General features: G+C 51.0%; 1 protein-coding gene across 8 annotated transcripts in view; it reads right to left on the reverse strand.

Moving 5' to 3' along the window:
- The window catches only part of caska (calcium/calmodulin-dependent serine protein kinase a), a 507,486-nt gene that overhangs the window by 15,591 nt on the left and 476,564 nt on the right, over positions 1 to 15,331 (reverse strand). For 4 of the 8 annotated variants that reach the window (XM_084310849.1, XM_084310846.1, XM_084310848.1 and 1 more), the window contains 3 exons: positions 15,160 to 15,195; positions 7,306 to 7,347; positions 6,633 to 6,829 (listed from right to left, as the gene is read on the reverse strand). In XM_084310849.1, coding sequence (XP_084166975.1) covers positions 6,633 to 6,829; positions 7,306 to 7,347; positions 15,160 to 15,195 — 275 coding nt within the window. The remainder of the gene's footprint in view (positions 1 to 6,632; positions 6,830 to 7,305; positions 7,348 to 15,159; positions 15,196 to 15,331) is intronic. The other 4 variants (XM_084310852.1, XM_084310851.1, XM_084310847.1 and 1 more) reach the window with 1 other exon arrangement.

The raw sequence follows: 15,331 nt of genomic DNA on the forward strand, positions 1-15,331 counted from the left end.
TGTTGAAGCTTTACTTAAATACATCCGACACCATCTCTCTTCAACCATATCCACTGACAACCTTTCACTGCTTCCTCCAACATCTCCCTCACAGCCTCTGCTGCAAACTCTGCCTGTGAATCCCCAGCTCTCCAAGTAGCGACACAGTCAATCACGCTTCAAAGTTTTCAAACCCTCTACAACCCACCTCTACCAGACTACCACACTATTTGACTGACCTCGCCGCTCAGTCTCTGCTGGCAAGTCTGCATATCAACGCTTTTTTTTTATTTTTTTTTTTTACTTCCATAAGCCTCCTCCACTGAATCCTCCCAGGATGGACTGCATTTTTTATAGCGCTTTTATCCAAAGCGCTTTACAGCCTCACATTCACAATGTTTTTTTTTTGTTCTTGATTTATTGTGATGTTTCTTCTTGACTTGTTTAAATGGGGACATTAACCTGTGATTGCGGGCTTTAGAAATACATTTTATTTGATTCACCAGTTCACTCACACACCGACGGCGGGGACAACGATGCAAGGTGCCAACCTGCTCATTGGGAGAATTTAGGGGTTAAGTGTCTTGCTCAAGGACACTTTGACATGCTGCAGAGAGGATCCGGAATTAAACCAGGAACCTTCTCATTACCAGACAACTGCTCTACTTCCTAAGCCACTGTCGCCCCAGGACACCGGCAATCCTATAAAAGAGTCGATCCGCTGACTAAATCAAATCAAATCAAATGTATTTATAAGGCCCGACAACACACGTTAATGTCCCCATGGGCCGTACAGGTCTTCTTTAAACAAGTCAAGAAGAAAACATAACAATAAGTCAAGAACAGAACAAGAACACCATAAGGTCCAAAGAATTTAAGATAAATGCAAATAAATGAAAGAATGCAAGCACTCCCAGACATACCCCACGCGACTAGAGGACCATAACACCATGGCAGGTCTGGTCTCAAGCTAGTGCTAACAATTTCCCATGGAACAACCAGCTACCGACACCTGGAACAACCAGCTACCGACACCTGGAACAACCAGCTACCTGCACCTGGAACAACCAGCTACCTGCACCTGGAACAACCAGCTACCTGCACCTGGAACAACCAGCTACCTACACCTGGAACAACCAGCTACCTGCACCTGGAACAACCAGCTACCTGCACCTGGAACAACCAGCTACCGACACCTGGAACAACCAGCTACCTGCACCTGGAACAACCAGCTACCTGCACCTGGAACAACCAGCTACCTGCACCTGGAACAACCAGCTACCTGCACCTGGAACAACCAGCTACCGACACCTGGAACAACCAGCTACCTACACCTGGAACAACCAGCTACCTACACCTGGAACAACCAGCTACCTACACCTGGAACAACAGCTACCTACACCTGGAACAACCATCTACCAACACCTGGAACAACCAGCTACCTGCACCTGGAACAACCAGCTACCAACACCTGGAACAACCAGCTACCTGCACCTGGAACAACCAGCTACCAACACCTGGAACAACCAGCTACCAACACCTGGAAAAACCAGCTACCTACACCTGGAACAACCAGCTACCTGCACCTGGAACAACCAGCTACCAACACCTGGAACAACCAGCTACCAGCACCTGGAACAACCAGCTACCTACACCTGGAACAACCAGCTACCTACACCTGGAACAACCAGCTACCTACACCTGGAACAACCAGCTACCAACACCTGGAACAACCAGCTACCAACACCTGGAACAATGAACCAACCTCCCAAGCCTTTCCACCTTTGATATTGGCACTTCGTATACCGTTAATGGCCACATCAGCTTAGGGAATAAACCAAACTGCAAACCCCACAATTTCACTTTCCCGGAAGCCCTGACCTCTCTACCCCTCCTATCCAACAACAACATCTTCCCTAACGTACAGCTCAAGCTGTTCACCGTCATTAACTCCCTGTTATACCACCTACTCAAACGGCTTGTCAATTATAGATGGGATTTCTACCTCATCTACATAAGACCCTGTCTCTATTGTCATCCCACTAGCCAATGGAATGCTTCTCGACTTACTAGGCTTAATCTTCATCATAGCCTACTTCAGATTCTCACGTCTCTGGTAATGTACAAGGTACTGCTGTGGTCACCAGTGTCATCCATGTAAGCCCTGATTGGTGGGAGGCGCAGCCCACCCTGCCATCTCTACCCGCCCACCACCCACCTTGATGCTCTAATAATTACTTGCTAGTGGGGAAATAGTACACCATGCCATAATGCTCCATAACCTCTAGGCTCTGGCATGCTATTGTGAAATCTATATGCCAGGTCTAAAAATACCACATGTAAATCTCCTTTCTCTATATTGGCTGCCTGAATCTGATGCCATATCATGCTAGTGTGTTCTAGGCACCCTGAAAAACCTGGGATTCCTGCTTTGTGCACTGTGGTATATATTAAGCTGTTCCTTGCTAAATAGCTTGCTAGCCTCTGTACCATTATGCAGCCCGATCTCACTTAAAATATGTAAATAAAGTACTTATCGACCACAGGAAAAAGGTACATATTGTATGTTGTTATAGCCATAAGTAATATATTGACGCATTTGAAAAAATTTACAATGTGTACATATTACAAATAACACGCATATAAATGTATTACATATTCAGAAAATCTTAACTTTTTCAGAAAACATTTGAGTTCCCGTCCTGGGAAACGAACCTGGGGCACTCGCATGGGAGACTCTTACCTTAAACTAACCATAACCGTCAAACCCTGGTTATCTTAACCGAAACATCATCATAGCATTGCTGTGTTTGTACCAGGGTGGGTGGGTGGCTTAGTCTAGTGGTGAGAGCACTCGCCCGCGACCACAATCATTGTTGGCTCGACTCCCAGTTGCAGTGATTCGTTTTGAATTTTTGCCAATACGAAAAGTAAATATATTACTTATACAATATGTAAAAATATTACTCATGGCTATAACATAATGTACATTATGTACCTTTTTTCCTGTGGTGGATTAATACTATATTTACGTTTTCTGGTGAGACAGTAGTACTTTGTTTACGTTTTCTGGTGAGACCGTGTTACACTATGTTAAAGTCTTAACACTTTCAGAGCCCTTGCTTAATCTTGATTTACCGGTTGGGAATGCCCACCATCCACTTCAATGTTAGCGTTAAAAACGCCTAATCTATGTTTTAAATTATGGCTATGTGTCTAATCTGCCTGTCGCTTATCAATGACTCGTTTTCCAGTCAACATTGTCGAAGCGGATTGTTTTTTTATCGGTTCATTTTCGTTTTATAGCATTTTGAAAAGCCCTCGTTTTCAAGGAAAATATAAAGATTCCATGATAAAAGACGTTTACTGGAATATTCTAGAATACACAAAAACGTTGTAATTTTTCGGCCTATTTATGAATCGTTTTCAAATAAACGCTAGATTATCGATAGTATATTATGTGTACGTATGCACGCTAGAGACGCGAGCTGAAAATCGATTCTCTTATTTCCTCATCAGCGATCGCACACACACACACACACACACACACACAGGGCAAACGCTGAGATCTCAGCGAATACAACTCTGATTATCCCAAGACTGGTAAAATAGATTCCTTACCTCAGATCAGATGTTCTCCAAAAAGATCATTCCAATTCCTGATCGCCATTCCAAATATCGATCACGCTTATTGATTGAGTAGTGGCTACTGTGAATATATATTCCAGGCTGATTCCCGTCCTGCGATGACTTCCATGTTGAGCAGACAGCTTGCCAGCAGAAGGAACCAACTGGCTCCGCCTCTACATATCTACAGATCCCAGATCAGTCTAAGCGACTGACCTGCAGTTACACAGGGATAGACGATAGGGGGCGCTTTTTTCCATTCTGAGCGCCTGGAGGAGCTGCTGTACCAGGGCTCCAGACTAACTTTTTTCACCACTGTCCCAGAACCGTCCCGAAATACAATTTTAACCGTCCCAAAGTGAATGTAACCGTCCCAAAAATCAAATGTCGTTTCTTTACTTTGGTTTTGTCATCTATAGTTGTTATTGCCATAAGAAACACCATTCAGAGAAGGGGAGAATAAATTGATTTAGTCAAAAGGCTCCCAGGTGGAAAGATTTCACAAGAATAATTATGATTAAAAATAAATATATATATATATATATATATATATATAAAAAAGTGTTTAACAAGGTGCTAGTATAGGGATATTTGGTCACAGTGCTGTTATAGTCAACCAATTGGAGCCATGTTGATTATTCCTTCCATAGGAAAATATATTTAAATGTATTTGTATTTTATTTCGTTTTAGTTTTTTTTGTTATTACAAATATGTGTGTTTATGGTTGAAAATGTTAGAGATAAATAAAGATCAAATCAAATCTAACTGAATAAGTTATCCCTCTTCTAACAAGAAAAAAAAACGTAGTTTAGCTTTAAACTATATAATGTCATTGCGTCCAGAGATTCCACCTTTGATGTAGTAATGACACTTGACTAGTAATGAAACATGTCCCTTAGATCGCGCTGTCCTCCTGGTCGATATTGATAACTGCTGCTAAATTCCAGCGGGCCCTCCTCACTGAATATGGATTCATCGTGTAGCTGAAGTGAAGTTCGCCTATAGCCTGTCGTCTATTTCTCCGCGTTCGTTTCGATAAATGTAACGTTATGCCAATTAACTCGCAATGGTAGTAACATTACGTGTTAGTATAGAATCGAATAGAAATCCTTTAATAATCCAGAGGGAAATTCGGCACTACAGAGCAGACTATGTATGCTCACATTGAATCCCAATAGTATGCAACTGCAGAGCCGCAGAGCAGGGGCGCTTTCAGGTCCGGTCACAGGCCCGCTCAACAGCGCCCCCCACCCAACGGCTGAATTGCCAATGGCTTTATTGGAGTATTGCACTGTGCAGGCACAGCTGTCCAGCTCTGCGGCTCTGCAGCTGCATGCTTCTCGCAAAATCCAGCATCCAGCTCCCGCTGCCCAGCCGTCGTTATCAGAACACTACACACATATCATAATGTTCACAGCAAACTGTAGTTGATCACCAGGTATGTTTTATTAACATAGAATAATTCATATATATATATGCACTAATTCACAGTCGGCTAATTGACATTTCCTGTGAAAAAAATAAAATCCTCTCCGTCCCGTTTGCGTCCCAAAAAAGATTTCTGTTCGTCCCAAATCAATATTTGATCGTCCCCGGGACGATGGGACATCCATACCAACTTCAATAGCCTCCACAAGAACCAGGCTCACTTTTATAAACCTGGTAGGGGAATGCATTCACTTCTATAAACCTGGTAGGGGATTCCATTCACTTCTATAAACCTGGTAGGGGAATGCATTCACTTCTATAAACCTGGTAGGGGATTCCATTCACTTCTATAAACCTGGTAGGGGAGTGCATTCACTTCTATAAACCTGGTAGGGGATTCCATTCACTTCTATAAACCTGGTAGGGGAATGCATTCACTTCTATAAACCTGGTAGGGATTCCATTCACTTCTATAAACCTGGTAGGGGATTCCATTCACTTCTATAAACCTGGTAGGGGAGTGCATTCACTTCTATAAACCTGGTAGGGGATTCCATTCACTTCTATAAACCTGGTAGGGGAGTCCATTCACTTCTATAAACCTGGTAGGGGAGTCCATTCACTTCTATAAACCTGGTAGGGGAGTCCATTCACTTCTATAAACCTGGTAGGGGAGTCCATTCACTTCTATAAACCTGGTAGGGGAGTGCATTCACTTCTATAAACCTGGTAGGGGAGTCCATTCACTTCTATAAACCTGGTAGGGGAGTCCATTCACTTCTATAAACCTGGTAGGGGAGTGCATTCACTTCTATAAACCTGGTAGGGGAGTGCATTCACTTCTATAAACCTGGTAGGGGAGTCCATTCACTTCTATAAACCTGGTAGGGGAGTCCATTCACTTCTATAAACCTGGTAGGGGAGTGCATTCACTTCTATAAACCTGGTAGGGGAATGCATTCGGCCCTGGGGTGAGGAATACGCCCCACTACAGCTTCCACCTTGGGGACATACCTCTCCTAGCGGCGGTGTATCTGCAGGAAGGACCATGTCACCATTTCTGTATCTGAGTCTTTTATAAATATGTCTCTTCCTTTCAAGCTTCGAGTTTCCCCTACCTTTCTGGACTGAACATTCCTATGCATATGTGTGTGTGTGTGTGTGTGTGTGTCTCTCACCACTCCTGTAGCTCTGGTGAGGGGATGAGGCTCTCTCTGTGTGTGTGTGTGTGTGTGTGTGTGTGTGTGTGTGTGTGTGTGTGTGTGTGTGTGTGTGTGTGTGTGTGTCTCCCCACTCCTGCAGCTCTGGTGAGGGGATGAGGCTCTCTCTGTGTGTGTGTGTGTGTGTGTGTGTGTGTGTGTCTCTCACCACTCCTGCAGCTCTGGTGAGGGGATGAGGCTCTCTCTCTGTGTGTGTGTGTGTGTGTGTGTGTGTGTGTGTGTGTGTGTGTGTGTGTGTGTGTGTGTGTGTGTGTCTCTCACCACTCCTGCAGCTCTGGTGAGGGGATGAGGCTCTGTGTGTGTGTGTCTCTCACCACTCCTGCAGCTCTGGTGAGGGGATGAGGCTCTCTGTGTGTGTGTGTGTGTGTGTCTCTCACCACTCCTGTAGCTCTGGTGAGGGGATGAGGCCCGCGGTGCTGTTCTTGGTGTTCTCCAGTTTGCCCTGCCACCAGTTGTGGTCGTCCTTGGAGATGATCTGGATGATGTCTCCCACCAGGAAGCGGATGCCGGCCTCCTTGCAGGGGATGAGGTCGTCTCTGGATGGGTCGTACTCGAACTGAGCGCGCACGTATATCTGGAGCAGATAGGGCAAAGGTCATGGAGGTCAGAGTCGGGGGGGGGGGGGGGGGAATGATGAGGGAAGAGAAGAGATTGAAAGAGAGTAAAAAGAGAGAGAGAGAGGCACAGAGGGGGGGGGGGGGGGGGTTCTTCGGTTGCCAGGCTGGAGACCAGTTTCTATGGTGTGACTTTACTCCCAATGGAGAAAACCCCGGACACAGCGGAGCTATTAACGCATCGCTCAACACCCGCTCATATCTCTCTGGTAATTATGGCACAGGCATTGTTCTAAATGACTACTGCTTCATAACAACAACAACAACCTGTACCATGCCACGTTCTTTCGACGGTTCTTTCCAAGTAAAAGGAGGTCAAATACCGACTAGGAGTCCGTCACTACTATGACAATAACACTGACAAACACCAGGGGAGGTATAGATTTATTTATTTATTTATTTATGTGTGTATTTATTTTTACACTACGTCTCTTACCTTGACGGACATTTTATCCTTGATTGGAGGTCTGGGTACGATCTAGGACGTGAAAGCATCACACACATCATGCAGCGAAAACGGGCACGGAATGTCTCTACAACAGTGCGGCTACCGGGGGCTGGCAGATGGGGTGAGATTAGGGTGCTGAGCCGGGAGATGGTGGTATGAGGGGGAGGGGGCGCGTAGGAGGGGGGAGGGGCGGGGGGAGGGGGACGGAGGGCAGACGTCCTCCGTCGACCGGTATGGGGAAACGAGTGGAAATATACACGTCTTTGGTGCTGGAGGAGATGACTGAAATGACAAGTGACGACCCGCTCGGAAGGGTCTGCCTTCGAGAAGCGGCCAAGACACACTGGTGTGTTGTGCAAGTCCGTCTGTTGTGGACTTGTTGCGCCCTCTGCTGGTAGAATCTGATATAACAAACAGACAAACACTGTCTGGGTCCCAGGTCACTGTATAATCCTACGTCCCCCCCCTTCCCTGCAGCTTTGATTGTAAACCTGCGCCGGCCATCTTGAGAGTTGACATGAATAGGATGTTATGGTTTTGGGGGCGTGCCTTTGGAATGAGGCAGAGTGAAGTTACTGGGTCTACAGACACGACAGTGGCTTAGTACAGACGAGGATGATACAGAGGGTCGTTACTATAACATTTAAATCGACATCGAGGTCGCCCGTAACTCCTGACGTGGGGTCAGTTTGCCATGCCCTATTGATTGTGCGCTTTGTTTCACACCTGACCAGAAGTCAGTGGTTACGAGCAACCTCCTGGTGTCTGTCTACGATGCCTGTGCCATTAGTACATACAGTAGCAGTGAAGGCAGTGTGACTGAGGCTCTACTCACACTGGCCAGGCTGATGGGAGACTCAGTGGTCACTTATCGGCCCAAAATAAATTATTGTAATTCAACCGTTGCTTAGTGAGAAAACAAGAACACGTTGACTGATTATCATGTTCTATGCCTTACCTTGACTTTGTCCATTTTGCTGCTATCTATTTTATGCTTATTTTATGTCTGCACTTTATGCATTGCTCTTATTGATCTGCCAATTTTGTGCACATTTTATGCCTGTCTTTTTTTACTGCTGTGAAGCACTTTGAGCTGCAATTCTTATTATTATGAAAGGTTAGGTGCTATACAAATAAAGTGTATTATTATTATTATCAATCAAGACCTTGAGATCAATCAGTCGGCGCTGGATGATTTATCTGGCCACGCTCTGTATGACGTCATCGTCATCGGGAGGGACCACTGCTTTTTTTTGATCCACTTTTTCTCCCATTTTTCTATATTTTCTCCCATCCCAATTTCGTATCATCCAATTCAACCCTCCCCTGTCACGAACGCTGTTTCTTGCCTCCCACAAGCCGGCTGCAATGTGGACTAAGTCATACATAGCACAAGTCCCCTCCGGTACTTGAGGTAACAGCAGTCGCATCTTTTCACCTGCGCAGCTCGATCTCTCAGTGTCGAGGAGTAACGCGTGGGAGGCTCACGCTGCCCCCGACACTTCCTGATTCTACTGCGCAGGCGCACCAACCGACTTGTAGGAGTCGCTTGTTCACAACGTTCGATCCCCACCCTTCAGTTTTCCCTACCCGTAATACGGCCAATGTGTATTACTGCGGACGACCAGCTAAACTGAAAACAATGTGGAGAGCTGGATTCGAACATGCGAATCCTAGCGTCTCCACACTGGTGGCGAGTGCCTTGCCCACTACACCACCTAGCCGCCGGGAGGGACCACTGCTATTACTAGTGCTTCCTGTCCAATCAGGAAGTGTTTCGTTCTATTACTAGTGCTTCCTGTCCAATCAGGAAGTGTTTAGTTATATTACTAGTGCTTCCTGTCCAATCAGGAAGTGTTTCGTTCTATTACTAGTGCTTCCTGTCCAATCAGGAAGTGTTTCGTTCTGAGTAGGGGTGAGGGGGCAGACGCCACTCTGAGCCCCCAGAAGAGGCAGAGAGAGAGAAGGGCTGTGGAGGAGCAGGTAGAGGAGCAGGTAGAGGAGCAGGTGGAGGAGCAGGTAGAGGAGCAGGTAGAGGAGCAGGTGGAGGAGCAGGTGGAGGAGCAGGTAGAGGAGCAGGTAGAGGAGCAGGTAGAGGAGCAGGTAGAGGAGCAGGTAGAGGAGCAGGTAGAGGAGCAGGTGGAGGAGCAGGTGGAGGAGCAGGTAGAGGAGCAGGTAGAGGAGCAGGTAGAGGAGCAGAGAGAGGAGCAGAGAGAGGAGCAGAGAGAGGAGCAGGTAGAGGAGCAGGTAGAGGAGCAGGTGGAGGAGCAGGTGGAGGAGCAGGTAGAGGAGCAGGTAGAGGAGCAGGTAGAGGAGCAGGTAGAGGAGCAGGTAGAGGAGCAGGTAGAGGAGCAGGTAGAGGAGCAGGTGGAGGAGCAGGTGGAGGAGCAGGTAGAGGAGCAGGTAGAGGAGCAGGTAGAGGAGCAGGTGGAGGAGCAGGTGGAGGAGCAGGTAGAGGAGCAGAGAGAGGAGCAGGTGGAGGAGCAGGTAGAGGAGCAGGTAGAGGAGCAGGTAGAGGAGCAGAGAGAGGAGCAGGTGGAGGAGCAGGTGGAGGAGCAGGTAGAGGAGCAGAGAGAGGAGCAGGTAGAGGAGCAGAGAGGAGCAGAGAGAGGAGCAGGTAGAGGAGCAGGTAGAGGAGCAGGTAGAGGAGCAGGTAGAGGAGCAGAGAGAGGAGCAGGTAGAGGAGGAGCAGGTGGAGGAGCAGGTAGAGGAGCAGGTAGAGGAGCAGGTGGAGGAGCAGGTGGAGGAGCAGGTAGAGGAGCAGGTAGAGGAGCAGGTGGAGGAGCAGGTGGAGGAGCAGGTAGAGGAGCAGGTAGAGCAGAGAGAGGAGCAGGTAGAGGAGCAGGTAGAGGAGCAGGTAGAGGAGCAGGTGGAGGAGCAGGTAGAGGAGCAGGTAGAGGAGCAGGTAGAGGAGCAGAGAGAGGAGCAGAGAGAGGAGCAGGTAGAGGAGCAGGTAGAGGAGCAGGTGGAGGAGCAGGTAGAGGAGCAGGTAGAGGAGCAGAGAGAGGAGCAGGTGGAGGAGCAGGTAGAGGAGCAGGTAGAGGAGCAGGTAGAGGAGCAGGTAGAGGGGCAGGTAGAGGAGCAGGTGGAGGAGCAGGTAGAGGAGCAGGTAGAGGAGCAGGTAGAGGAGCAGGTAGAGGAGCAGGTAGAGGAGCAGGTAGAGGAGCAGGTGGAGGAGCAGGTAGAGGAGCAGGTGGAGGAGAGAGAGGAGCAGGTAGAGGAGCAGGTAGAGGAGCAGGTAGAGGAGCAGGTAGAGGAGCAGAGAGAGGAGCAGAGAGAGGAGCAGAGAGAGGAGCAGGTAGAGGAGCAGGTAGAGGAGCAGGTGGAGGAGCAGGTAGAGGAGCAGGTGGAGGAGCAGGTGGAGGAGCAGGTAGAGGAGCAGGTGGAGGAGCAGGTAGAGGAGCAGGTAGAGGAGCAGGTAGAGGAGCAGGTAGAGGAGCAGGTAGAGGCGCAGGTAGAGGAGCAGGTGGAGGAGCAGGTAGAGGAGCAGGTAGAGGAGCAGGTAGAGGAGCAGGTAGAGGAGCAGGTAGAGGAGCAGGTGGAGGAGCAGGTAGAGGAGCAGGTAGAGGAGCAGGTAGAGGAGCAGGTAGAGGAGCAGGTAGAGGAGCAGGTGGAGGAGCAGGTAGAGGAGCAGGTAGAGGAGCAGGTAGAGGAGCAGGTGGAGCAGAGAGAGGAGCAGAGAGAGGAGCAGGTGGAGGAGAGAGAGGAGCAGGTAGAGGAGCAGGTAGAGGAGCAGGTAGAGGAGCAGGTAGAGGAGCAGGTGGAGGAGCAGGTGGAGGAGCAGGTGGAGGAGCAGGTGGAGGAGCAGGTAGAGGAGCAGGTGGAGGAGCAGGTAGAGGAGCAGGTAGAGGAGCAGGTAGAGGAGCAGGTGGAGGAGCAGGTAGAGGAGCAGGTAGAGGAGCAGGTAGAGGAGCAGGTAGAGGAGCAGGTAGAGGAGCAGGTAGAGGAGCAGGTGGAGGAGCAGAGAGAGGAGCAGGTAGAGCAGAGAGAGGAGCAGGTAGAGGAGCAGGTGGAGGAGCAGGTAGAGGAGCAGGTGGAGGAGCAGGTGGAGGAGCAGGTAGAGGAGAGAGAGGAGCAGGTAGAGGAGCAGGTAGAGGAGCAGGTAGAGGAGCAGGTAGAGGAGCAGGTAGAGGAGCAGGTGGAGGAGCAGGTAGAGGAGCAGGTAGAGGAGCAGAGAGAGGAGCAGGTAGAGGAGCAGGTGGAGGAGCAGGTAGAGGAGCAGGTAGAGGAGCAGGTGGAGGAGCAGGTGGAGGAGCAGGTAGAGGAGCAGGTAGAGGAGCAGGTGGAGGAGCAGGTGGAGGAGCAGGTAGAGGAGCAGGTAGAGGAGCAGGTGGAGGAGCAGGTAGAGGAGCAGGTAGAGGAGCAGGTGGAGGAGCAGGTAGAGGAGCAGGTAGAGGAGGAGGTAGAGGAGCAGGTAGAGGAGCAGGTAGAGGAGCAGGTGGAGGAGCAGAGAGAGGAGCAGGTAGAGGAGCAGGTGGAGGAGCAGAGAGGAGCAGAGAGAGGAGCAGGTAGAGCAGAGAGAGGAGCAGGTAGAGGAGCAGGTAGAGGAGCAGGTAGAGGCGCAGGTAGAGGAGCAGGTAGAGGAGCAGGTAGAGGAGCAGGTAGAGGAGCAGGTAGAGGAGCAGGTAGAGGAGCAGGTGGAGGAGCAGGTAGAGGAGCAGGTAGAGGAGCAGGTGGAGGAGCAGGTGGAGGAGCAGGTAGAGGAGCAGGTAGAGGAGCAGGTGGAGGAGCAGGTAGAGGAGCAGGTAGAGGAGCAGGTAGAGGAGCAGGTGGAGGAGCAGGTGGAGGAGCAGGTAGAGGAGCAGGTGGAGGAGCAGGTAGAGGAGCAGGTGGAGCAGAGAGAGGAGCAGAGAGAGGAGCAGAGAGAGGAGCAGAGAGAGGAGCAGAGAGGAGCAGAGAGAGGAGCAGGTAGAGGAGCAGGTGGAGGAGCAGGTGGAGGAGCAGAGAGAGGAGCAGGTGGAGGAGCAGGTAGAGGAGCAGGTAGAGGAGCAGGTAGAGGAGCAGGTGGAGCAGAGAGAGGAGCAGAGAGAGGAGCAGAGAGAGGAGCAGAGAGGAGCAGAGAGAGGAGCAGGTAGAGGAGCAGGTAGAGGAGCAGGTAGAGGAGCAGGTAGAGGAGCAGGTGGAGGAGCAGGTAGAGGAGCAGGTAGAGGAGCAGGTAGAGGAGCAGGTAGAGGAGCAGGTGGAGGAGCAGGTGGAGGAGCAGAGAGGAGCAGAGAGAGGAGCAGGTAGAGGAGCAGGTAGAGGAGCAGGTGGAGGAGCAGGTGGAGGAGCAGGTGGAGGAGCAGGTAGAGGAGCAGGTAGAGGAGCAGGTGGAGGAGCAGGTAGAGGAGCAGGTGGAGGAGCAGGTAGAGGAGCAGGTAGAGCAGAGAGAGGAGCAGGTAGAGCAGAGAGAGGAGCAGGTAGAGGAGCAGGTGGAGGAGCAGGTAGAGGAGCAGGTAGAGGAGCAGAGAGAGGAGCAGGTAGAGGAGCAGGTAGAGGAGCAGGTAGAGGAGCAGGTAGAGGAGCAGGTAGAGGAGCAGGTAGAGGAGCAGAGAGAGGAGCAGAGAGAGGAGCAGGTGGAGGAGCAGAGAGAGGAGCAGAGAGAGGAGCAGGTAGAGGAGCAGGTGGAGGAGCAGAGAGAGGAGCAGGTGGAGGAGCAGGTAGAGGAGCAGGTAGAGGAGCAGAGAGAGGAGCAGAGAGAGGAGCAGGTAGAGGAGCAGGTAGAGGAGCAGGTAGAGGAGCAGGTAGAGGAGCAGAGAGAGGAGCAGGTGGAGGAGCAGGTAGAGGAGCAGGTAGAGGAGCAGGTAGAGGAGCAGGTAGAGGAGCAGGTAGAGGAGCAGGTGGAGGAGCAGGTGGAGGAGCAGAGAGAGGAGCAGGTGGAGGAGCAGGTAGAGGAGCAGGTAGAGGAGCAGGTGGAGGAGCAGGTAGAGGAGCAGGTAGAGGAGCAGAGAGGAGCAGGTAGAGGAGCAGGTAGAGGAGCAGGTAGAGGAGCAGGTGGAGGAGCAGGTAGAGGAGCAGGTAGAGGAGCAGAGAGAGGAGCAGAGAGAGGAGCAGGTGGAGGAGCAGGTAGAGGAGGAGGTAGAGCAGGTAGAGGAGGAGGTAGAGCAGGTGGAGGAGCAGGTAGAGGAGGAGCAGGTAGAGGAGCAGGTGGAGGAGCAGGTAGAGGAGCAGGTAGAGGAGCAGAGAGAGGAGCAGGTAGAGGAGCAGAGAGAGGAGCAGAGAGAGCAGGTAGAGGAGCAGAGAGAGGAGCAGGTAGAGGAGCAGGTAGAGGAGCAGGTAGAGGAGCAGGTAGAGGAGCAGGTGGAGGAGCAGGTGGAGGAGCAGGTAGAGGAGCAGGTAGAGGAGCAGGTAGAGGAGCAGAGAGAGGAGCAGGTAGAGGAGCAGGTAGAGGAGCAGAGAGGAGCAGAGAGAGGAGCAGGTAGAGGAGCAGGTAGAGGAGCAGGTAGAGGAGCAGGTAGAGGAGCAGGTAGAGGAGCAGGTAGAGGAGCAGGTAGAGGAGCAGGTAGAGGAGCAGGTGGAGGAGCAGGTAGAGGAGCAGGTAGAGGAGCAGGTGGAGGAGCAGAGAGAGGAGCAGAGAGAGGAGCAGGTGGAGGAGCAGGTAGAGGAGCAGGTAGAGGAGCAGAGAGAGGAGCAGGTAGAGGAGCAGAGAGAGGAGCAGAGAGAGGAGCAGGTGGAGGAGCAGGTAGAGGAGCAGGTAGAGGAGCAGAGAGAGGAGCAGAGAGAGGAGCAGAGAGAGGAGCAGGTAGAGGAGCAGGTAGAGGAGCAGGTAGAGGAGCAGGTAGAGGAGCAGGTAGAGGAGCAGGTAGAGGCGCAGGTAGAGGAGCAGGTGGAGGAGCAGGTAGAGGAGCAGGTAGAGGAGCAGGTAGAGGAGCAGGTGGAGGAGCAGAGAGGAGCAGAGAGAGGAGCAGGTAGAGCAGAGAGAGGAGCAGGTAGAGGAGCAGGTAGAGGAGCAGGTAGAGGCGCAGGTAGAGGAGCAGGTGGAGGAGCAGGTAGAGGAGCAGGTAGAGGAGGAGCAGGTAGATGAGCAGGTAGAGGAGCAGGTAGAGGAGCAGGTAGAGGAGCAGGTAGAGGAGGAGCAGGTAGAGGAGCAGGTGGAGGAGCAGGTGGAGGAGCAGGTGGAGGAGCAGGTAGAGGAGCAGGTGGAGGAGCAGGTGGAGGAGCAGGTGGGGGGGTAGAGGTCTGCATATCTGGCTTCCTTTCCCCAAGCTGAACATAGACTGTTGACAGACTCCCACACTGAATTCTCTGTGCGTTCACCACCGCTGGCTCTTAACTCCTCTGGGCCTCTAAGGGCAGGGTTGTGGTCATCACCACCTTGCCCCCCCCAAGAAAATCAATACAAAACCAATTCCCCCAAAACAAAACTTTTATTTGATCCAATTGAATTCTGACGGCTCAGCTCTGGTCGTTACCGGCCCTGGGCTGAGCAGCTGGACGTTTTTTTTCTTCTTTTTTTTTGGTAAATATATCATGGAGTCCTAATATGTTTTGGCTGGAGTCCAGTACTCTGTACTGTGCGTCTAGAGGCCGGTCAGGCCGCGGGCTGAACAGCTTGGAGGTCTGTCAGTCAACACAGCGACACAGGAAGTTCCATCGTTGAGGGGCAGTTTGGACTCAGGGCTGGTGTTCTATCGCCCTGCTCTAAGACAAACTCTAACCTTAACCAACTTCGAAAGAGTGCCTAAGCTTAACCGGTGGTAGAAACAGGCGTCACACGATTGGCGCACATGTCACATGACCAGAAACGTCAGTGGCCAATCAGATCGCACAAACCGAACGCGGAAGTGCAACCCCGTTAGGGAAAATATTCACGCTGACAGGGCCTGTAGTATACAGATGGAGAGAAACAGAGCTGCTATTCACCTGGCGGCCCTTGGGCTGGATGGTGGACGGCAGGTCCTGTAGGAGCAAAACCATCGGCAGGAGAGACAGCAGAGAGACAGTTTAGAGACGGGACGAGACGAGAGGGACAGATAATACTACTGTACAAGACGCACAGAGACCCACAACACCGCATCTTCCTGAGGAGAGAAGG

Source organism: Notolepis coatsorum, assembly GCF_963971535.1.
Source record: "Notolepis coatsorum genome assembly, chromosome: 3".
Taxonomy (NCBI): Eukaryota; Metazoa; Chordata; class Actinopteri; order Aulopiformes; family Paralepididae; genus Notolepis; species Notolepis coatsorum.